Source organism: Stenella coeruleoalba, assembly GCF_951394435.1.
Source record: "Stenella coeruleoalba genome assembly, chromosome: 2".
NCBI lineage: Eukaryota > Metazoa > Chordata > Mammalia > Artiodactyla > Delphinidae > Stenella > Stenella coeruleoalba.
The window spans coordinates 114,812,795-114,837,826 of record NC_137147.1 but is presented as its reverse complement, the minus strand read 5'-3'; the positions used below and the strand labels follow the sequence as shown (position 1 = coordinate 114,837,826).

At 40.7% G+C, this 25,032-nt stretch overlaps 1 protein-coding gene across 10 annotated transcripts in view; it reads left to right on the top strand.

Moving 5' to 3' along the window:
- AKAP13 (A-kinase anchoring protein 13) overlaps window positions 1-25,032 on the top strand; it is a 340,842-nt gene that overhangs the window by 177,011 nt on the left and 138,799 nt on the right. For 9 of the 10 annotated variants that reach the window (XM_079914830.1, XM_079914829.1, XM_079914831.1 and 6 more), the window contains exons 6-8: window positions 1,613-1,811; window positions 4,502-7,646; window positions 11,392-11,525. In XM_079914830.1, coding sequence (XP_079770956.1) covers window positions 1,613-1,811; window positions 4,502-7,646; window positions 11,392-11,525 — 3,478 coding nt within the window. The remainder of the gene's footprint in view (window positions 1-1,612; window positions 1,812-4,501; window positions 7,647-11,391; window positions 11,526-25,032) is intronic. The other variant, XM_079914822.1, reaches the window with a different exon arrangement.

Genomic DNA, 25,032 nt, shown 5'->3' with positions numbered 1-25,032 from the left:
GGCAAACAGTTCCCTCCTAGCTTGTTGTATTTGGTTCACACTCAGTGGTGGTGTATAAATCAAGTTTGTTTAAAAATACCTTTTTTTTTTTTTAAATTGGAGCATGGCTATAAGTGGTAATCTGAGTAAGCAGATATGCCAGTAATGCCTTGTCAGACAGTTAAGCAGAGTTAGTGACGATGTCAACCCAAGCTCCAAAGTTGAATTTACAGAGACGTTGCCTCCCCCTCACTTGGTGGAGCTGATTGACTTCTTGAGTTGAACTTTTAAGTGAGTATCTTTTAGGTACTTTTCTATTTGAGGTCACTTTGCTCAGTGTAGAGCAGCTTGGTAAATGCATGAAACATTTAGCATAGCATATGCTAAGTTCATTTTAAGCAACTGTTTGGGAGTCACTCTTGAGTATGGAAATTATAATAGTTTTCTTTTGGAGCAGCCTTAATTGTTACCTTCAGCCAGTGTATGACTCTCCAGTTTGTTACAGGTTTTCCACTATAGCATATTTTTAGCTTTCAAATTCCAGTTATTCTCTGGTGAATTGTTAAGAACTGACAGGTATGATTTAGTAGACAGAACACTGGAGAGAGAGTTGAAGTAATGTTTCCCTCTCATATTTGTCAGTGGATGGCATGTCTATTAGTTCTTAATTCTTTAGTTTTATTTTTTATTTTAAAACATGATAATGATCTCAAACACTACCTTCCACCTTCTTCCAGAATCTCTGGGATACCATATCAGCGTACTGGTTCATTAGAACCACGTAAAGAGAATTCATGTTTTGAGGCCTATCCCAGAAATGCTTTTTTACATACTGGGCATTTGTCGGCTTTATTTGAATATGAGGTGTATCTATAATGATGTGAGTTGAGCAAAGTTGTTTGTCTTTTAAATTTAAAGTTATAGCTTAAAGTTCTTGGAACCAAGTGCTTCATTCAAAATAGGATTTGATAATTATATTGACAAGTATAGTATGATAAGGCATTATAATATTGATAGTTTTCCTCTATATAGTTGACTTCGAGAATTTTGAGAGTGCTTCCTCCACCTATCTTTAACAAAAATTGGAGTGCCCTTGCACGGATTGGATTGATTAGTTCTTCCCTTCCCAATATGATCAACTGCATTTAGCATATGGTATAACCCATTTTAAGAGAAACGCTTCATAAGCCTTGCTTTTTTTGAAAACCAGGGCAAAACCATCCTCCTTACATTTCCTCATTATTTGGTTGTGAGCATAATATTAACTGTTTTAGGATCCCAGTCTTCTCTTTATCTTGATCAAAAGAACATCCTTAGGGAGGAATCCTGCAGTTTTCATTTAGCCCATTTATGACCTCTTATGAAGAGAATGAAACAGTTAGTTATATGCCTGAATTACTGGGGAACTGTGCAAACCAAATTTCTGCTGCAGAGCCTCAAAGAGCAATGAGGTTCAAAATTTTGCATAAGACTTAGAGGGTTAAACCTTTGCCTGGGAGGCAGAATACATATATATGTATATTGTATACACACATATATATATATATGTTATTATATAGTAATATTATAATATATTCATGTATATTATGTATAGAATATACATATATATTAACCAGAGTTTGCTTGCTTCCAGGGAGGATACTGGAGAACCAGACTCCTGGAGCAGTTTATCCTATGAAATCCCTTACGGAGACTGTTCTGTGAGGCATCACCGAGAGCTGGACGTCTATACATTAACCTCTGAGTCTGAACCACACCAGGAACCCCCACTTCCTGGAGACAGTTGCACTGGACATATTTTTAAACTTATGAACATCCAACAGCAGCTAATGGTAAGACAGAAAATTTCCATTTTCAGGCTTTTGTGCCCTCACCCCTTCCCCCAATGAGCCTTACTATAATTAGAACATAACAGTGCTTCCCTCAAAGATTGTGAAACCTGTAAAGCAGTTTTTAGCTATATTAGATGTTAGCATTTATAGAGACAGAGCTCAGCACTGGGGTAGTAGCAATAGGAGACTGCGAGAATTTTTCTTTTTTTTTTGGCCAGGCTTTTAAAATAACGAAAGACACACATACACCTTGCAGATACAGAAATATGCAACAACTAGAACTAAATTTTCCTGGCTTAAAAGGAAATTTATTTAACTCTATAAATTTGTTGGTTTAACTTCATAAAACGAAATGAGCTAAACAGTTTCTGAGATTTTTGCTGAAGAATAAGAACCAAATATGCTCAGAAATGGAGCCTTTTCACAGCTATTTCAATGAGTGATGACTGTGTTACTATATTTAAATTGGTAGTTGTGTGGTAGAAAGATCACTAAAACAATAAAGATTTTATAATCCACTCAAGCCTTCAAGATAAAGTTGTTGCCAGACATAAAAACATTACATACTCCCTGGTAGCATTTATTATGGATAATATAAACGTCACATGGGTACATCTCTCTTGGCCACGACATCTGAAAGGCTAAGTTTAGATAATTTTTCCACCCATTTTATTTCAGAGTTGATTTGATTTGGAAAAAGCTTGGCAGTAATTTCATTTAAGGTCATCTGGGGTCAGCTCAACGCCAGAGCCTTCTTTGGGAGCAGGCCTTGCTTGTTTCGGAGAGCAGCAGGCCAGGACACTTCATAGCAGGTTGTAGATGTACCTGCCTCTGCCTCTCCGAGTCATATCTGTTCCAGAATAGGTGTCATTTTATTTTCCTCTGAAGAGACTGCCGGAAGGTCAGGTTTTCCTTTAGGGCTCTTCTTACTGGGTGAATGATAGTCCATTTGAAAACAGCACTTAGTAGATGCCAAAGCTACCTGCAAGGTGTGGGAATATTTTACAGGAAACTATGAGAAATTAAAACTGAGAAGATGCTTGTGTTAGGAGCATCTAAAATTTTTCAAGCAAGACAACTTTTTTCTGCAAATCTCTGTTCTGTAATGTTCACTCTTTATTAAATTTAATGACCTGCTTTCATAATTTTTTTGGAGTCAGTTACACTCTCAGCAGGAAGGGAAGCAAGCCACTTTGAATACCCTAAGGAGCATAGCACAGACGCTTTCAGTGAAAATTCATTTTTCGTGTACTCTATTGTTGGAAGGACTTCAGTGAGCGTAACTCGTTTTACACTTACATGTGTGAACTTTTACATCAGACCCAGTGAGTAGACAGGAATCGGCTGATGATGGAGTACTGTAAGTGCTCGACACAGGAACTGAATGGGTAAGTGAATGAGATGACAGTGCATGGTGGATTTGCGTGAGATTCTTGTAGTAGATCAGATAATGAGCGAAGAGCAAACCAGGTGTTATAAAAATAGTTTTGGGACTTCCCTGGAGGCCTAGTGGTTAGGATTCTGCGCTTTCATTGCCATGGCCTGGGTTCAATCCCTGGTCAGGGAACTGAGATCTCGCAAGGTGCGCAGTGCAGCCAAAAAAAAAAAAGATAGAGAGCAAAATAGTTTTTATGTGTTGAAAAAAAATAGTATCATTTTAAGGATTCCCGAAATTTTGATATAAAGGTAAACCCACTCTAAAGATCAGCTGTGTTTGTTTTTCTCCATTTTTTCCTAAGCCTTATATACGTGTACTTGTAGTTTTTGCATAATTATAACCTTAGATTAACTATAAGTTTTGTTTATTTTCTTAAACATTATGTTATAAATATCTTTTCCTTATTTCACTGTGGTCTTCATAGTTAACACTTATATAACAGCGTAGCATTTTCCATCAGGTTGATTAACCATGATTGTTTTAACCATTCCTGTATAGTTGGTTACATCTGTTTTTCAAGTTGCAAAAACTATTTTTGAGATGACCTATAATATCCTCAAAGCACAGTACCATCTGAGAATAATCAAGAATTAGGTACTACTAGTTCAATATATTCTTATTTATTTAATATTCAGTATTAGAGGAACAGAGGAACTGCTTTTATCAAGAGGTGAAAGAATCGACCGTGCCACTCTTTTTGAAATTATAACCCCATAACTAAAATTGTTAAACTAGATTGAACGGAGCATATTTTGGAGATTAAAGGTTGCTGTGTAACTCCTCAGTGAGAATTTAGGGCATGGGAGCATATGTCTGTGCCTTGTGATTGAAGAGAGTTTACCAGACTGGCCAGGATTTGTTTTTACTTGTATGTATGAGGTGGGATGGAAGCAGCCTCTGCCCCTCTAAAGCCCCTATAAAAAGTATCTTTCTCAGCTGCTCATTTGAAGATAGCCACTGAGCTCTTTTGAGGCTCAGTTTTTATCTGTTTTCTAAAATAAGTTCATAATATAGAAAATAGTCATATTGTATTATTCTTGCCATTTTTATCATTCTAGTGGATATGCAACTATAAGAGGAAATTAATGTCAGGAACAAGAGAGAATTTATTTTTATTTAGGTTGGCTTATCCTGTGACTTGAGAGGCTGGAATGCTACTGAGTTCTCTCCAACAGAATTTTTGCTTATAGGTGTCAGTGACATCTTTTCCCCCGGACAATTTTTTTTTTAAATATCTTCCATTTCCTCCTAGAAAACAAACCTCACACAGATGGACAGTCTTATGCCCTCAGTGGTGACAGCACAAGAACCTTCAAGTCTGCCCAGTGACCAAGATACAGATGGTCAGTTTCTTCCCTGTGCATCAGAGCCCACAGCCAGCCAGCAGCTTGCTTCTCCTGAAGGCGCTGAGAGCTCTCAGTGCTGCCATGGGAGCACTGTGGGGCAGATTGAAAGTTCCTATGATTTGTCAAGTGTGGTTAAGGAAGAGAATACAGACTCTTCCTGTAGGAAGAAAAATACAGGCGTGGAGAGCAAAGGAGACGAGGTGGAGCCAGCACCTATCGTGGACTCTGGGACTACGTCTGATCCTGACAGCTGCCGTCAGAGCACACCTGATTGCAAAGGAAAGGACACAGAAGGCCTTCCATCCTGTGGAGTCAGAAATGAAGAAACTGGAACAAAATCGTCGGCAATGACCACAGACCAGGAGTCTCCAGGCAGTGGAGGCCGCGTCCTGCAGGGAGGCGTAGCCCTGGAGCCCGGCACGGCCCAGTCTTTCTCTGGAGGTGAACTGGTGGTCCCATCACCAGCAGGTGCCAGCGTCCCAGACACTGCAAGGGAAACGGAACGCAGTCTCGTGAACCCAGAGGCCACCATCCAGAGGAATGTGCTTGCAGCAGGGGAGAATATGAAGGAAAGATTTGAGGACTCTAATATCAGCACAGCTGGAGCCTCTGACCTAAAAGTCACAGACGAGCCTATGGATAAAGCCAGTGTTCCAAATGGTGTCTCTGCCTCTGGCTTCCTGGTTGCTGACAAGCCTGCTGAGTCTTTACTTGTCGTTAGTGATGAAGAAACTGCCATTGATGAAAGCACTGCAGAAACGGAAACTTCTAGAAGTTGTGAAGAGAGTGCTGATGCTCCAGGGGCTCAGAACTCTCAGTTAATTCTAGCTGCTGCAAAAGATGAGATTTCAGAAGGTCTCGAGCTTGACACTCCCTTAGCCAGCATGTGTGTGGCATTGTCACCCTCTGATTTAACCTTTCCCAGGCCGCAAAAAGATGTTATGCCAAACCAGAAATCAGAAACGGATTCATCTCATGTTCAAAGCCAAAACAGCAAATCACCCATCTGTTCTACAACTGGAGATGATAAACTTTGTGCTGCCTCTGCATGTCGACAGAACACGGGGACTTCTAGTGGTGTGTTGGCTGTAGAACACTGTGATGACATAGTTACCCAGCCTGAAGGCACCACCACAGGGCTGCTCAACACACAACCACTGCCCACTGCCAGCTGCTTGGAAGGCCCACAGGCTAACACGGTCACCCCTGACCCTGATGGAGACACCCAGGAACATGTGGATTTTTGTCCTCTCCAAGTTTTGGATAAAGAAAGCCAAGGAAAAGATTCGAAACTAGAAACACCTTTAGCAAATATGCTTGAGGTAGTTCCACATCCACATGCTCTTGTCCCCAAAGCTGAGAAAGAACGGGTGTCAGACCAGGCAGTGATATCAGGCAGGACTTTCTCTCTGACAGGCAGTCCCGGCAGTGAATCAGTAACCAAAGATGACGCACTTTCTCTTGTCCCCTCCTCCCAGAATGAAAAAGGAACAGCAACTCTTGAACCACATACAGACTGTAGAGATGGCCCAGATGGAGACTCGAATGATCTGGAGAAGCAGCCAGCAGAAGACAGTGTAGCAGGCCTGTGCACACCCTCCTCTGCTCTAGATCTTCAGCCCAGCATGGGCAATACCAGTCCCATAGGACCTGGTGCGGAGTGTGAGCGTCCCTGCCTCTCAGCAGACCCTGAAGTCCTGAATATCGTCGAGGGGGTCACTGACTCTTCCCTGCTCCATGTGGGTCAGGCCGCTTTGGCCTCTGATTCTGCTTTGACTGAAGAAGGGAAAGATCAGGTGGTTCCAGAGAGCACTGCAGCTCAGGGACCAGAAGACAAGGATAAAGCAGTGACCTGTTCCTCCATTAAGGACAACACTCTTCGTTCAGGAACGTTGCAGGAAGAGCCGAGAACACCACCTCCTGGACAAGAGGCCCCGGGATTCCATGAAGAACCTGGCTCAGCTGTCTGTGATGAGGACAGAGCTCCTCGGAACGGTAATTCACTGGGCACACCCTTGGCCTGTCTTCACGCAGAAACTAAACATAACAAGGAAGTGGCCCCACCAGTCGCACAGCTGATTGAAGGTGGGGCTGCACAGAGCCTGGTGCCACCAGGAGCGAGTCTGGCTGCAGACTCAAGCCAGGAGGCCTCAGGTACAGAGCAGAACAGCTCACCTCCATTGCCAAATCTGTTACCAGATGGGTTCGAGGTTCTTAATTGTGAGCAATCTTCTGCTCTGGATGTTGAAGTGAAAAACACTCAGTCCCAGGGGAAGACCACTGCTTGTGAGGTGAGTGGAAATGCAGCATTGGATGGTGCCGTGGTCGGTGCTCTGCAAGGCACCACTGGGACCGGGAGAAAGGATACACCACACAACGCTCCAGACATCCAGATTCCGCAAGTCTCTTCGAGCCAGGAGAAGAATATGATCCTGGGTTTGCCGGGAGCTTTACCGGACAAAGGTGTGACTGACCCTCAGGGCGCCGCACCCCCAGAGGTCGTGTCCCTGGGTTGGGAGAAGGGGAAGGTGGGGGGAGCAGATGGCAGCCGTAGCACAGGCGACTCCAAGGAGACACAGGTGGATGAGGAAGCGCATCACGTCCCGCCGCAGCCTGCTGCCAAAGAGCACCCCACAGAGACGGAGCTCTCAAGCCGTGGTGACAAGGCCCCAGGCAGGGGAAGGGATGCTGCCCCTATGCCGTGCACCGTCGCTGCCAAAGCCGTGCTTCTGCCTGAGACAGCGGACTTGATTGAGGAGGCTGCGAGTCGCATAGTGGATGCTGTCATAGAACGAGTCAAGGCCTCGGGAGAACTGATGACAGAGGGGGAAATCAGTCACATGTCACTGCCCTGTCCTTCCGAGGCGGGCCCAGGGCCCGAACAGCTGGAGAGTGCTTCTGCAGGGAAGGCGAGTGCTTTCCAGCCTGCGGAGACCCCGCCAATGGGCAGTAGTCGTGGAGAAGCCTCTGGGAACCTTGCAGGATGCTTTGCTGGAAGGGAGGAGCCAGAGAAGATTATTCCACCTCTCCAGGGACCAACTCCGGCAACAGGTAAGCAAAGTAGAGTACGAAATCAACAGTTCGAGAAACAAATTCCCTTAAGAGTCTCTGTGATGTGCTGGTATAAACATAGGTGTCATGTTGTTGTTTAGAGGTCTGGCGTTCATCGGGTAGGTTGCCAGGTTACCAGTCAGCACCATCCGGAGAGGCACGTCATCTCAGGGTTGGGCAGTTTTTGCTCCCTGCATTCCAGACTTCTGGCTTGACTGCTTAAAGCCTATAAATGCTCTATCGCACTGGTGCAGTCATGACTTTCCTAACCTGGAAAACAGTGCCTAGATCCCAGGTGCTCAAAAATGATAAAGGAATTTAGCAGCAGTTTTTGTTCACATGGCATAGTCCTTTTTCCCAAGAACCATAACAAACAGTGCTGTTTTATTTACAAACCTGAAACTCCTTTCTTTCCCTATCATCCTAGTCTGTGTCCTGAGCAAATTTAGTCAGAGTGGTTTCACAAACAGCTCTAAGTATCCTGGTAAGCCGATGGCCCAGCATCCCAAATGGTGGTATTAGGTCATTGGTGGAGGCTGTGAGAAGGGAACTCCCTCCTTTTCCTGCCTGAGGAGCAGACCTCCAGTTCCATTGCCTGTTGCTCTTGGGCAGCAGTCTGGGAATTGAGGACCCTGCGAAAGGCAGGGGATAGGATACAGGATTTCCGCCAGAGCCTAGTCTGCTGAGCTGCTGTCACAGGGCAGACGTTGTGTCTGCTTATCTTGGTGAAGCAGCTGCAGCAAGCAGATTGCTCACACAGCACCAGCCCGTTCCGTCTGTGGGTAACCATGTCCAGAGAGAGCAAAGAGAAACCACTGGTGTTCAGTGGAAAGAAACGATCTGAATAAAACTCCTTATTGGGGGTTGAGGCTGAAGTTCAAACTGGAGTCGGACTCGGTTTTGACTCCTGAAGTCGTTCAAGGTCAGTTTGATTCAGACTTTGCGACCACCACCTGTTACCAGCTATAGACAGAGGACCTATCTCCTTGCTTGCCCCCAGGCTCTCGTAGGTAAGAAGCCTGTTTTGTTTTTATCGTTTGATTGCTCTTGCGTTCTTTCTAATTTTTGAAAACCCCTTTACTGTAGTAGGTGTTAAGAATTGGGGGGTGGGGCATGAATAGAAATGAACAAATAGAATAAGGAGAGAAGTGGCTTTAGAAAAAGAGCAATTTAAACACAGTGGTCATTTTCCCTGATAGAGGGTGTTTAACCATTTATAATCTATTTTTCCAGTTGAGGGGTTTAAGAAACCTGAGATAGTATTTTTGGTGATTTCACACTTTTTGTTTTATTAAAGTGTCTTGGATTGTTAGCAGCCAACAAATTTCTATCACTAACAGTCTCAGAATTTCAATGAGAAGGTCTGTAATTTTTAAAAGAAGGCACAACAGCAAGTCTATTTTGGGGGCCCTGGCAGGTTGACATTTTAGAAGAACGGGAGTGGCTGTAAGCTGATGCCTGCCTATGTTGTTTTCATTTGGGTGCTGCGTCTTTGGCCACATGGGCTGGAATTATTTCTCTTTCTGGCTCAGTAGTCAGAATTTAATCCAAGCAAGTACAAACTATGTAAGGTTTGTGTCTATAGTACCTTATGAGAAAAGATAGAAACCAAGCCGACTTTGATTTTTTTTTTCCAGACTTTGATTTTTAATAGCACACAAAGATAGTAAAGGTGCTAAGAAATTATGTTTAAGATTTTAAGGCTTTAGGAAGGAAAATGAGATGAAAATCAAGTTTCAACTGTGTCTCTGCGCTTGGGATTTCGGGGTGTGTGTGTGTGTGTGTGTGTGCAGTTACTTATTCTGCTCTCCAGAGGAGTCATATGTGCTCCATGCTCATGGCCTCAAAGGACAGAGAGAAGTAACCAGTGATGAAGAAATTGGTGCTTTTTTCAGAAAATAGCCAGGATTTGGGGAAAGTCCCTGGTCACGTTGCCCTGGAGAAAAAGCACCTGAGTGTGATCTCAGACCAAAGGGTATTTTCTAGGAAGTTTACACTGCCATTTATGAATTTAACCATACTGTTTTATAAGTGAGGAGACATCAGTTTAACTGCTGATTTGGAAGGAGCCACATGGCATTGGCTTTTGTTTTTATATACTGCTGTTGACAAAGCCAAGTAGAAATTGAGATGAGGAAAACACAAAACTTCCAGTTAGGGTGAGGGGACGTAGCCCTTTACACATCAGGAGCATTGGCCGCAGTGCTTTGGGAAGTTAGTTGTGCATAACTGAGCCAGGCCAGTCCCGAGGGGGCTGCCAACACCCCACAGGTCTCACTAATCTCTGTTTACCGCTGGAACTGGTTGCTACTTGCCAAGATACATATTTTCAGTTGATGGATGTAGGATAGTAAGGATGTGTCAGAAATCACATCCCCAAATAAATAAAATAAAAATCATCAACAGCCCCCCCCCCCAAAAAAAAACCAAAAACAACCCTATCTTAGTCAGAAATGTTTTGATCAAGGAATACTTTTAAGGGGGTTGCTTAGTCAGTTGTTTTTTTTTTAACTTTAATCACATTTTATGAAATGTAAGAAAGATTTTGGTTCTTTGGGCAAGGAAACGTGTTTGCCCATTTTTTTAATTGCTAGTAAGATTATGTAATTAAAAAATTAGGGCAAAGAAAGGAGACTTACAACTGTTCATTTATAGGAATGTCACTTTCCTAAATCTAAAGTAGACCTTTATACGTCACAGTGTATAAAGGTATACACTCTCACAGTGTGCTATTAGAATAAAATCTTAATATATTTTATTTATATAATTATAAAATACATAATACAATATAATATAATTTATTCTTTGGTGAAAGGAGCCTCTGCCCTCTGGTGTAGGGAAGATTTTTCTCTGCCAGAGTAGTAGTGTGACTAGATTAATAACAACCACAGAAAATCTTCCAAATGAAATCGAGTTGATAGTTCCATTTGTGTTTGGATTATCAAGGTGAATTTTGACTGTTCAACCATCAGTCCCCTTTAAAGAAGTGTTGAAGCCTAAATTTGCCTCAGGCATCATTTTATCACTTCCTTCCTGTATTAGCTTGACCATATGGTAGTCATGTAACAAAACCACTACTGTTTGGTCTGTTGAGCATAATTCTAAAGAAAACATGAAAAAACTTTTTCTTCAGAAAAGGAATTGCTGTTGATAGTGTGTAATTATGTTTTGGTTTGGGAAGAAATAAAAGTTAAAACAAAAACTAATTTATTAAGAATAGTTCAGTCTTATCAATTGCTGTGATGGGTAGGTGAGTGTATGTAGTATGTTTTTAAAGAAAGACTCTTCCCAAAGGCTTTATCTCATTCTCAGTAGCTCTTTCCTTTTTGTCCTGTACAGATACATCTCTTGCCTCTTTGATAATGGTCAGGATGGACTACTAGCTTTAGCTATTAATCTGTTCCCTTAAAGCTTGTCAGTTTTCTTTTCCATGTGCAAGACAGCACCACACTCGTCAAATTGTCATGAAAAAGTCAGTAGTGAAGATGGAAGTTCAGTGGACATTGAACTGGATCTTACCTTAGCTACAAACCCACACAGAAGCAGGAGAAAACCATATAACCAGGTGATGAGGGACTAGCTCAGCACAGGGTCAGAAATGACACCAGCTTCAAAATAATACTTTCTATTTAACACAAAGGGAAAGGCAAACAAAACACATGAAACCTGGAGCATGTTGTGTAAATAGTAAGGCCCAGGAATCAATTTTTCCAAATGTACTTTGTAACCACCTTGTTCTCTTCAGAAATGCCAGACACGAAAGCTGAAGATGAAATGGATTTTCTGAGTAATACCAAGGAGAGTTCAGTTTCTGAAGAGGTGGCTGTAGGAAACGTAGCTTCTACGCCGGAGGTGAAACAAGGCCCGAAGACCCAGGCGGTAAGTCTGTATGAGCACAAAGTGTGTTTAGGCTGCTCTGTTGTGTCTGATTTATGGCCTTGCTTGGGGGATTTTTTTTGATTCACAGTAGGATTTTTTTCCCTTTCTCCCTTGTTCCCTCATATACAAATGTGGACATGTTGCAGTGAAGCTTTTGCATAGCATAGTTTTAGAATGGACCCTCCTGCAGGGATCCCTTGGAGATAATAATGAAAAATGCTTTTCCTGTGAGCACAAGACTTTCCAATTTGTCATGAGGTTTAACATGTCACAAGATGGGAATTACCAGAAAAAGGGATCTATTAACCCTTCTTAAACCTGACTCTTCTTTCTTTATATAGAAACTGATAGCAAAAATGAGATTTTAACTTAAAGCTCAATACTGACTAAAATATGAAGTATGTCATTTTTAATGATGGAAAAAAAATTCACTAGGTTTTCATAATAGCTCTATTGAGACATAGTTCACATAACCGTAAAATTCACTCATTCAAGTAAAGTGCGCAGCTTAGTAGTTTTTAATATATTTACAAAGTCTTAAAACTGTCACTGCCGTCTAATTTTGTAACGTTGTCATCATGCTGAAAAGAAACCCCATGTTCATTAGCAGTTCACTACCACCCTCCTCAGCTAACGGTCACTAATCTCCTTTCTGTCTCTATGGGTTTGCCCGTTCCGGAACTTCATATAAATGCAATTATAGAATATGTGGCCTTCGGTGACTGGTTTCTTTCACTTAGTGTAACGTTTCAAGGTTCATCCATGCTGTAACATTGATCAGTATTTCATTTCTTTTTATTGCCAAGTAATATCCTGTTGTATGGATATACTACATGTTGTGCATTTGGATTATTTCTACTTTTTCACTATTGTGAATAATAACTGCTCTGAACATTTGTGTATAAGTTTGTGTGGACATATGTTTTCATATACTTAGTAATGGGTGTGCTGACCCATATGGTAATTTTATATTTAATACTTAACTAAGTTTTCAGAAATGGTTTTCTTCAGGGTCTTGAGATTATTGTTCTTCTTGTTTAAAGCTATTAACTTGTAAAACAGAGAACTTAAACTTGTTGAGAGAAACAGGGTTCTAAGCTTTAGATTCCACACTTGTCTTAAAAAAAAGAACACCTTTTGGAAGCTGAAAAATCGAGTTACTGGCCTAAATCATATTGCCCGTCGGACAATGAACCTTCCTTGTCTAGACTTGAGGGTGCACTGTGTTTGCTCTTCAGAGGGCTAAGTATTTTTTCATAAAGTTACCCCAGTACATAAACAGAACTATACCCTCCCAAAATGTTTCAAGTGTATGGACTGTGATAAACAAGCTTCATTTTTTTGGAGTACAGTGGTAGGGAGGTGCTGACTGTTTTCACCCACCCCTTATTACAGATAGTATCCATGACTAATGCCTGGTTGGCTACTTGTACAGCAGGCACTATACAGACAAATATTGCTTTCGCCCCTGGGGAAAGAAAAGAGAACACACCCTGCATGGGTACATGTGTCTTTGTTTCCAGGAGCCCCTAAAAATGGAAAGGAACAAACTCACATCCTTGAATTCAAATGCCTCTGTTTCTTAGTCTTCCATCTGAAGTCTTGCTAATTAGTGTTCTGGAGTGCAGCCTGATGCTTGGCCATAGACCTTTTGCTTTCCCATGAGGATATCTCTGTCCTGACAGTATCTTGACTACTATAAAAAAGAAAACAAAACACTGTATTTTTAAAAGAAAGTACCTCCTCTCCTCGTCTCTTTCCTCTTCTCATTTTTCCTCCAGTTTTAGGAGTTGAGATAGGTAATATTCCTCTGGTTGGTCATCAAGCCTCATTTTACAGATAAAAGAATTACACCCTCAGAGAGTCACACGGCTAGCTCAAGGTCAGAGCCTGCTAGAATGGGAGCTTGTAGTTTGGTTCTAACCTAGGACTTGCCCAGTGGGGTACTTTCCTCCCTGCCACTTAACCCCAGGCTCTGTGACTGTGGGTATATTCTAAGGAGCATCAATATGTGAGAATCATGTAATTTGTCTGTTGCTAGGGGTTATCTGTGCTTTGTGTCTGCCTTCACTTAGCGTAGTTAGAGAAAGCATACGTTAATGGAATTTTTAGTTTATGAGGATTTTCAGGTCTACACAGTGGAGGGTTTTGTGTTCACGGCGTTCTCAAAGTGACGTGAAATCTGACCACTGACCTCCCCTCCCTGTTGCTCTGCCAGCCTTGCCTTACTTGCTATGGATTGAAAGGAGAAAGCATGGACACACAATTTGATCTTTCCAATGCCCCATTTTCTCTTTTTATCCCATTTAACTTTCCACATGCTATATTCATTGAGAAGTTCCCAAACGTTTTTGGTAAAGGACAGAGAGTAAATATTTTAGGGTATGTGGGACTACAGTTTCTGTAACAACTGATCAACTTTGATGTTATAGTGTGAAAGCAGCCACAGGCTGCCTGTAAACAAGAGTGTGACTGTGTTCCAATAAAACTTTATAGAAATTTGAATTTCATATCATGAAGTAATTTAATTTTTTGAATTTTTTTCAATCATTAAGAAATGTAAAATCTACTCAGGGTGTTTTTTTACGGGCTGTACAAAAACAAGCGGTGGCCTAGTGGTGGTAGTTTGTGGGCTCCTGACCTAGAGGATACTTGTGCTTCAGTGGATGAAAAGAAAGAGAAAGCAAGTAGAATTTTTTTCTTTTCTAAATTGTTTCATCTTGCCGTGAAAGCTCTGGTTACTAACCTGCACATAGGAAGGTGGAGAGTTCCGATTCTGTGTTTCTCCTGAATTTGCTTTTTGACTTAGTCTCTCCAGGGCTCAGCTTCCTTACTCTATTCGTCTTCTAGCCTTAACCTTCTGGAGTCTGGGTTTGCAGTCTGTAAAGGGTTACTTGAGCTTGTGATTGTAGTCGAGGGTGGAGTGGCATTTGTTTAGCATTATTTAATTCGATCTTTCAGACACATGGTCAGTCTCTTTGCTGGCCTTGGGAAGAAGCCAGTCATTGCTTCATTGACTCATTGTTTCACTGAATCATCCTCTTCCAAATGTAAAACGGGAAAAAACTGTGTATCTTACGCTTTGCTACTGTCTTGAAAACCTAAAGCATAGGTTCATAAAGGAATTAGGCAGTATCAAGAATAGTGCTTGCTTATATCCTCAGAGAAAACGCATGCGTGTGTTAAATGCTACAGGTGTCTCAATACATGATATGTGGTCCTAACGGATATTTCTTCACTGAATCGAAAACTGTTCACAATTCCAGAGGCCAGGTTTTATACACAATATGGTCCATTCCCATTAGTCATTTCATCAGCATTTTTCTTTCTTTTTTTTTTGTGGTAAGCAGGCCTCTCACTGTTGTGGCCTCTCCCGTTGCGGAGCACAGGCTCCGGACGCGCAGGCTCAGCGGCCATAGCTCACGGGCCCAGTCGCTCCACGGCATGTGGGATCTTCCCGGACTGGGGCTCGAACCCACGTCCCCTGCGTCGGCAGGCAGACTCTCAACCACTGCGCCACCAGGGAAGCCCTCATCAGCATTTAGTAGTCATGGTTGTTATTAAGTATTGCCAAAGCCTTAATACTAGTTACAATTTAATATTCAACATTATCCCTTCTTATATACATTCCTGGTTTCAAGGTTCTCAGATTACCTCTTGTAGTCCTTTTTTTCCCCTCAGTGAGTTAATATATATCAAGTACTTAGAGCCTGACATGCAGTAAGTACCACTTAGCATTATTATTATTAATTAGTTTTATAACTTTAGATTCCAATATCCTTTTTAATTTAAGTAATTTAAGTAACCGGTGGCATATTGTGGTTCCTAAAACAATCAAGCCTCAGGTTCTGCTTCTTGAACATTGTTATAAAAGCTTCAGGAATAGCATCAAATGTTAATTTAAGTTGGGAGACATGGTGCTTGTTTTACTTCTGAGACCCTTAGAATTTGAGTGAAGCTTAAAGATTATCTGAAGTCTAATACCTTTGCTTTATAGGAGGAAAAAAATGATTTCTGGAAAGTTAAGCGACTTGCCTCATTTTACAGCTAGTTAATTCTGTATGCTAGACTAGAACCTCATTTCTGTGTCCGTAATGTCTCTGCTATACTGTGGTTTCCAGAAAAGTCATCCTGAGGGTATACTTCTGGGGAATTCAGTTCACTTGGATGGGTTTTTGCATTTTAAACAAGTACCCCTGAATGATGCATACACACCCTAAGATTCTAAAACCATTGCATTATACCCTCGTGCTTTCAGTGATAGTTGGAGAAATTCCTTTGGCTGTTTTAGGATCTAAGCTGATTCACTTTAAAATAAGTCTCATGTTCTTATTATAATTTGTTTAGCTGTAGCTAAGTACCATCAAGATGGTATTTGTCCAGAGAGTTTGCTTTTGATGTACAATTACTAATATTTTCCAAACCTGCCATTTATTTCCTAAAGAATGATATGACTGGGTGTAGAGGTGACATTCAATACTTGAGTCCAGAACAGAAAGCTTTCTGGGACCATTCACCTTGAGAATATGCTCCATGGTGACCAGGAAGGAATTCTGACTCCTACTTCCCTGACCCAGTGCTGCAAACCAGCATACTCCATGTCCTCTGTGAATCTTTTCAACACGTGGCCAAGTTCATTAGGAAGGAGCTTGCTTCCCTGGGGTATCTGTTCATTAAGGTATTTCTGTAATAGTTCCTTTTCCAGATGATCATTGCAGAAGCTCATTAGCCATATGGAGGAGTTAATTCAATAAGCCAGGTATATCTTGTCAGGATGCCCATGGTCCTAGCAGCCAAACACTCAAGAACAAATATGTTCAAGCACAACTATAAAATCCCATATGTTGAGTATTAGGTTACTGGGAAAGTCTACTCTTCATTTAACACACACTCCCCAATCAGAACCATGCTCCCTTTTAAAAAAAATAACTACATAGGGCTTCCCTGTTGGCACAGTGGTTAAGAATCCGCTTGCCAGTGCAGGCGACACGGGTTCGAGCCCTGGTCCGGGAAGATCCCACATGCCGCAGAGCAACTAAACCTCAGCGCCACGACTACTGAGCCTGTGCTCTAGAGCCCGCAAGCCACGACTACTGAAGCGCGAGCACCTAGAGCCCATGCTCCACAACAAGAGAAGCCACTGCAATGAGAAGCCTGCGCACCCCAATGAACAGTAGTCCCCGCTCGCCGCCAACTAGAGAAAGCCTGCGTGCGGCAACGAGGACCCAGCGCTGCCAAAAATAAACAGATAAATAAATAAATTTATTTTAAAAAAACCCGACACAGCCAAACGTTAAATTAACTGAATTTCCATTCTTAGTTATTTTTACAACAATATTAATATTTGTTTCTTCAAGGTTGTGGTAAGGGCAGTGTTGGACTATTTCTGGTTAAAATCTTGAATTCTCCCTGTAGTTTGATTATTTTCTGTGTTTCCTTCCTCTTGTCTCAAGGGGGCGAGCTTGCATTTCCATCCCTAGTCCAGGAATCTCTTCAAAAAAGTTTTCGTTTTGTGTGGCTTTTCACACCCTTCATGCACACCTGCCATAGGAACATATGGCAGCTCTCAGGCTATCTGGTAACTAACTGGACTGGTCGTAGCACTGATATTCAAAATGACTCACACATCCTACCCTCTTATTTAACAGTTTTCAATTTTAAAAAAGGTCTTTTTAAAAATGTCTCTGCTATCATATTTACATATATATAGTTTTGTGGTATACGTGTCATCTAGGAAAAAGCAAAGTGGCCTCTTCATGTCGCCAGTAAGTCTTCTCTGCGTATATTTGGCATGTAAGAGAACTAGCACTGCACCCACCCCCCGCTGCCAATTATCCTTTTTGGGTCCAAATCTAGAGCTAGCTTCAGTCACAGGGAAACATACTCCTCAGCTTTTTCATACAGAATTTTTGGAGATACTCTGGATGTCTCTTCTGAAATGGGGTTAACAAGAAATTCTCCAAGTGTTCTTCTAGAGAAGATAGTTGCAAAAAAGAAGTGCCTTAAAGAGCCCCAGATCACAAAGCCATAAGTGGAAAAACTACATCCTTAATTTAAAAATATCTGTAAATAATATATGTAAGAGTATAATTTAATGATCTAACTATACATTTTTTCCTTTTTTTAAAAAACTGAGGCATAGATGATGCACAATATTATATGTTTCAGCTGTTTAGCAGTGATTCACAATTTTTAAAGGTTATGTTCCATTTATAATTACTAAAAAATATTGGCTATATTCCCTCTGTTGTATAATATATCCTTGTAACTTATTTATTTTATACATAGTAGTTTGTCCCTCTTAATCCCCTGACCCTATCTTGCCCCTCCCTCCTTCTTTCTACCCACTGGTGACCACTAGTTTGTTCTTTTTATCTGTGAGTCTCTTTCTGTTTTGTTATATTCACTAGTTGGTTTTATTTTCTTAGATTCCACATATAAGCGATATCATACAGTATTTGTCTTTCTCTGTTGGACTTACTTCACTTAGCGTAATATCTTCCAAGTTCATCCATATTATTGCAAATGGCAAAAATCCATTCTTTTTTATGGCTGTGTAGTAGTATACCATTGTATATAGCTATACATTTTTCAGTGACCTTGAGGAAATTATTTAATTTCTCTGATCTCCATCTTCCCACTTGTATAATGGTTAGGTAATCTCTAATGTTTCTTCAGGTTCTTAATTTTTAACCAGTGTGTGATTCTAAAATGATAGGAATAAGTCCATGAATGTTGGGGTGTATATCTTACTGTATTGGAGTAAAAGGGCAACTGCGAAGGACATTTTAAAATCACACTTCCTTTAATGGCCAGTTCTTACTGATCACTTTTTCTTTGAACATTTTCCAGGGTGTTTTGCTCTACAGTCTTACTTTGATTAATAATCCACTTCTTTCTCTCATAGAACTGCTTAATCATAGGTCATGTGTGCATTTTGGAGGAGGCATGTGTGCCTTTTCTACCCCCCCACCCCCCCACCCCCCCGCCCCCGCCTGTTGGGACAAAAGAACCAAATGTGATTCTTATCACTCTTTTGGCCCATTTGTTACACTCCTCATCTCACTTTTGTTCATTCTTATCTCATTATATTGACAGCCAAGGTTAGTAGCCAAGCACAGTGGAAAGATTATGGAGCCCAGTAAACCACAGTTTTAATCCCAATTCTGGCCCTTGATCTGCCACTTTGATCCATTTGTTTAGAGGCTCAGTTTCCTCATCTATAAATTTGGGATAATGATGCCAACTGCAAGAGTTATTTGTACTAACTAGAGTTAGTATAGTGTCCAGCATGTACTAGACGTTTTATAAGCAGTAGGGTGTAACTCTAATCTCATTTTAAACTAACTCAGAATTATCAGACCCACTCTTAAGACTCTATGGATGAATGATTTTAAATAGGTGATGGTTAAAATGATCTTGGAAGAAGTTACCAACTGTATCAGGCCATAGTGTTACTTATTTAAATTACCATGTCAGTTTGTGTTTACTGTGAAGGTGCACTGATTTATTCAGAACTTCATTCAACAAATGTTCTTGAACTCTGTGCTAGACCTTAGAAATGCTGAAATGAAAATAAGCCTGTCTCCACATTCAAATTCATATTCCAGTGGGAAGAGACAATTACTAAACCAATAAGATACAGTCTGGTAAGTGTTAAAATATATAGGCAAACTCAGGGTGGCTTATGAATAGATATATTTCAGCTAGATAAATGGTAAATTCTCCTCTCTAAGTTCCTATATACCCCCTGGGAGGAGGGACGTTTCTAAGGAATGGTGTATTATTTTTACACTGTTTACCTCAAGTGGCTTCCCAAGTTTCATTTTAAAGGAGGATTGTCTTTTGTGGGGGTGAAGATATGTACATTCCATGTCAGAAACTCAGGCTTGGGTGTAACCGTTATTTCTGCCAGTAGACTTGGAAGGGCCCCCACTGGGCGGCCTCTCAGAAAAACTAGTGTATTGCTTCTGACCCCAAGTTCTATGTTCATCTTACTGACATAAACATGACTTTATGGCTACTTGTTTTCCCCTCTTAAGAGAAGAAGCTTCCATAGTAGAAAAACTAAAAGAAAAATATCATTTGATCTGTGGGGAAAGACTTAGGTCCTTCTCAGTGATGCACATAATTGGGACATTTATAGATTTCTCAGATTTTGATTGTGTATTTTAAGAAGATGCCTTGCTGGTTGGCCACCATAAGAGTAAAGGTGCACGCTGTATATGGAATTGTTTATCCAGAAAAGGTTTCAGGGGTACTGATTTCTGATATTTTGGGCCCATTAGGCTGCTCAACTTCGTGATGTAGTCTGTGGCTTTGATTTCCTTTATTCATTCATTTAGTAAACTTTAAATGAATACCTTTCCCTCTCAAGGTATTGCATCAAATATGTAGGGAAGTAAAAAAGAGGTTAGATATTGTCTTTGTCCCCAGTTTAGTTAAATAAAGAAAGCACATACAGGCATAATCACAGTCTGTGGCTGCAGTATGTGAGATATGCCGTAGGTGCCTTTAAGGTGCTCTAGAAGTTCACAGAGAGATGAATTCTTCCTGAGAAGTGCTTGTCTGAAATGTAGTGATGTTTCCTTGGTGATAACCTTGTTGTAACACACATGGTATAAATATTCATTAGAAAGTAGGGATAGGTTCAGGGAACCTTTGGTGTGCTCTCCAGCTTTATAGTTCTTTATTGCTTTCACAATGTACTTGGCCCTTCAAAGATCCAAGAATTGCCAGAAATGCCCCAATTTCAGTTTAGGAAACTGAAAAGTAACATTTACCAAAAGAAGCATAAAGAATGGAAGTATTTGGTAATATGTGAACCATGTAGGAATTAAAAAGAGTAGTACCTCTGTTTAAATATTTCCATTCAGCCAGTATAAATCTGCATTCCCTCCTTGCCTCTTTCATGCAGTGATATAGCCATTTTGCTTCCATTCTGAGAACCCCCAAAGCCCCATCCCTCCTTGTGGAACCGAAGAATTGTGACATGGTCTTAAGTCATTGCCACGTGTGTAGTCTTCAATAGAAAGTTAGTTGATAATGAAGATACTTTCCATAAAGTTCAGAACAGAAAATACTCTTAGGAGCACAATTAAAATATCTTTGAGTTTAAGTCTTACTCAGAAGTCACAGTAAGCCAAATATTTTTTATATTGGTCTTCCTTATCTGTGTAGCAGTTGGCATTCTGTCCTGAGTCATTAGAATTGAAATGTATTTAAGAGTTTTGAAAGCCTAGTCATTATGCAGTTGGAATTTGGGGTCGAACCGAAGTATAAGAATGAAATAGATTTTTTGTGTTTGGTTCCTGGATTTGTATTGAATGTAGTTGCAGAAGATGATTTCTGGAACAGTTTGAAGTACTTATAACAAGAATAATTAGGTTAAGTGTATAGCTCCCCAAAGTGGACACTGTGGAAAGTGTTTATTTGAATGTCTAAATTTGACTCGGAACTTTCATTCATGCGAGATATACAGTAGTCCCCCCTTATCCACGGGGCATGTGTTCCCAGACCCCTGTAGACGCCTGAAACCTTGGATAGTGCCAAATCCTATATAGACTGTTTTTTCATATACATACATACATACCTGTGAAAAAGTTTAATTTATGAATTAGGCACAGTAAGAGATTAACAATAATAATAAAATGGAACAGTTATAACTATACTGTAATAAAAGTTATGTGAATGTGATCTTTCTCTCAGAATACCTTAAATCTGTAATGTCTTTTCCATCTTAACTAAACACGCACGGTACGCATAATTTTTGCAGTTTGAGGTGCTATGGTAAAAATAGCACTATTTTCTTTATCCTTTTTCACAATTTCACAGAAAATTCCTCCTTACCATAGATCTTAGCAACCTCAGCATACGATTTTCCCCCCCTTCCCTATTAAGTCTAGAACTTTCATCTTTCACTTAAAAGATGCACTTTACATCTGTGGTAGATCCAAAATGCCAGCATCACTACTCTTGTGATTTGGGACCATTATTAAATAAAATAAGGGTTAGTTGAACACCACACTGTGTACTGACATAGTCAGTCTGATAACCAAAACAGTTACTAAGTGACTAATGGGCAGGATATGCCAGACAAAGGAACGACTCACGTCCCAGGTGGGGCAGAGAGAGATGATGCGAGATTACGTCAGGCTACACAGAATGGTGCACAACTAAAAACATATGAATTGTTTACTTCTGGAATTTTCCATTTAATATTTTCTGACTATGGTTGAGCACAGGTAACTAAAATCATGGAAATTAAAACCTCAGATGAGGGGGGACTACTGTATACATACACATGTGTGTGTTTCTTCTACTACATAGAACATGAGATACTTTTCGAGCATCACAGCATCTGGGAAATTTTGCTCTACCCCTTTCCTGAAGCAGTAGTACAACAACAAAAAAAAAAAAATGGAGAGGGGGATAAATCGTGAAAAAGTAAGACTGACTTTCTTGCTCGGAGTCTCCTTGAAGAAAGATAGACCAGTAGAAAAAGGTACTTGAGTTGGAGATACCTCACCACCCCTTTGATTTGTTTGCACAAATGGAATGGGATCATAAGATTCATAGTGGGACCATTTAAAGGTCTTTTCTGCTCCCATACAGTCCTGGCCTGAGGAACAGGGGCGGGAGCTTCGAGACTAGGGTGGCGCGAAAGCCGTGTGGAGGACAGGCTCTTGGTGATCCAGCCAGCCATCAGGGCTGTGCCACTGAGGTGGGAGAGCCAACTTCAGGACACTGGTCCACAAGAGACCTCCCAGCTCCACGTAATATCAAACGGCAAAATCGTCTCCCAGAGATCTCCATCTGAACGCCAAGACCCAGCTTCACTCAATGACCAGCAAGCTCCAGTGCTAGACACCCCATGCCAAACAACTAGCAAGACAGGAACAAAACCCCATCCATTAGCACAGAGGCTTCCTAAAATCATAAGGCCACAGACACCCCAAAACACACCACCAGACATGGACCTGCCCACCAGAAAGACAAGATCCAGCCTCATCCACCAGAACACAGGCACTAGTCCCCTCCACCAGGAAGCCTACACAACCCACTGAACCAACCTTAGCCACTGGGGACAGACACCAAAAACAACGGAAACTACGAACCTGCAGCCTGCAAAAAGGAGACCCCAAACACAGTAAGATAAGCAAAATGAGAACACAGAAAAACACACAGCAGATGAAGGAGCAAGATAAAAACCCACTAGACCTAACAAATGAGGAGGAAATAGGCAGTCTACCTGAAAAAGAATTCAGAATAATGATAGTAAAGATGATCCCAAATCTTGGAAATAGAATAGACAAAATGCAAGAAACATTTAACAAGGACCTAGAAGAACTAAAGATGAAAAAAACAACAATGAACAACACAATAAATGAAATTAAAAATACTCTAGATGGGATCAATAGCAGAAAAACTGAGGCAGAAGAACAGATAAGTGACCTGGAAGATAAAATGTGGAAATAACTACTGCAGAGCAGAATAAAGAAAAAAGAATGAACAGAACTGAGGACAGTCTCAGAGACCTCTGGGACAACATTAAATGCACCAACATTTGAATTATAGGGGTTCCAGAAGAAGAAGAGAAAAAGAAAGGTACTGAGATAATATTTAAAGAGATTATAGTTGAAAACTTCCCTAATATGGGAAAGGAAATAGTTAATTAAGTTCAGGAAGCACAGAGAGTCCCATAAAAGATAAATCCAAGGAGAAACACTCCAAGACACATATTAATCAAACTATCAAAAATTAAGTACAAAGAACAAGTATTAAAAGCAGCAAGGGAAAAACAACAAATAACGCATAAGGGAACCCCCATAAGGTTAACAGCTGATCTTTCAGCAGAAACTCTGCAAGCCAGAAGGGAGTGGCAGGACATATTTAAAGTGATGAAGGAGAAAAACCTGCAACCAAGATTACTCTACCCAGCAAGGATCTCATTCAGATTTGACAGAGAAATTATAACCATTCCAGAAAGCAATGCTAAGAGAATTCAGCACCTCCAAACCAGCTTTACAACAAATGCTAAAGGAACTTCTCTGGACAGGAAACACAAGAGAAGGAAAAGACCTACAATAATAAACCCAAAACAATTAAGAAAATGGTAATAGGAACATACATATCGATAATTACCTTAAATGTAAATGGATTAAATGCTCCAACCAAAAGACATAGATTGGCTGAATGGATACAAAAACAAGGCCCGTATATATGCTGTCTGCAAGAGACCCACTTCAGACCGAGGGACACATACAGACTGAAAGTGAGGGGATGTGAAAAGATATTAGATGCAAATGGAAATCAAAAGAAAGCTGGAGGGCTTCCCTGGTGGCGCAGTGGTTGAGAGTCCGCTTGCCGATGCAGGGAACACGGGTTCATGCCCTGGTCCAGGAAGATCCCACATGCCGCGGAGCGGCTAGGCCCGTGAGCCATGGCCGCTGAGCCTGCGCCTCTGGAGCCTGTGCTCCAGGGCCACAATGGGAGCGGCCACAACAGTGAGAGGCCCACGTACCGCAAAAAAAAAATTAAAATTAAAAAAAAAATGGAAAGCTGGAGGAGCAATTCTCATATCAGACAAAATAGACTTTAAAACAAAGACTATTACACGAGAGAGGCAAAGAAGGACACTACATAATGATCAAGGGATTAATCCAAGAAGAAGATATAACAGTTGTAAATATTTATGCATCCAACACAGGAGCACCACAATACATAAGGCAAATGCTAACAGCCATAAAACGGGAAATTGACAGTAACACAATCGTAGTAGGCGACTTTAATACCCCACGTTCACCAATGGACAGATCATCCAAGATGAAAATGAATAAGGAAACAAGCTTTAAATGATACATTAAACAAGATGGACTTAATTGATATTTATAGGACATTCCATCCAAAAACAACAGAATACACATTCTTCTCAAGTGCTCATGGAACATTCTCCAGGATAGATCATATCTTGGGTCACAGATCAAGCCTTGGTAAATTAAAGAAAATTGAAATCGTATCAACTATCTTTTCCAACCACAACGCTATGAGACTAGATATTAATTACAGGAAAAAATCTGTAAGAAATACAAACACATGGAGGCTAAACAACACACTACTTAATAACCAAGAGATCACTGAAGAAATCAAAGAGGAAATCAAAAAATACCTAGAAACAAATGACAATGAAAACATAATGACCCAAAACCTATGGGATACAGCAAAAGCAATTCTAAGAGGGAAGTTTATAGCAATACAATCCTACCTTAAGAAACATCTCAAATAAACAACCTAACCTTACTCCTAAAGCAATTAGAGAAAGAAGAACAAAAAAACCCCCAACGTTAGCAGAAGGAAAGAAATGAGAAAGATCAGATCAGAAATAAATGAAAAAGAAATGAAGGAAACGATAGCAAAGATCAATAAAACTAAAGGCTGGTTCTTTGAGAACATAAACAAAATTGATAAACTATTAGCCAGACTTATCAAGAAAAAAAGGGAGAAGACC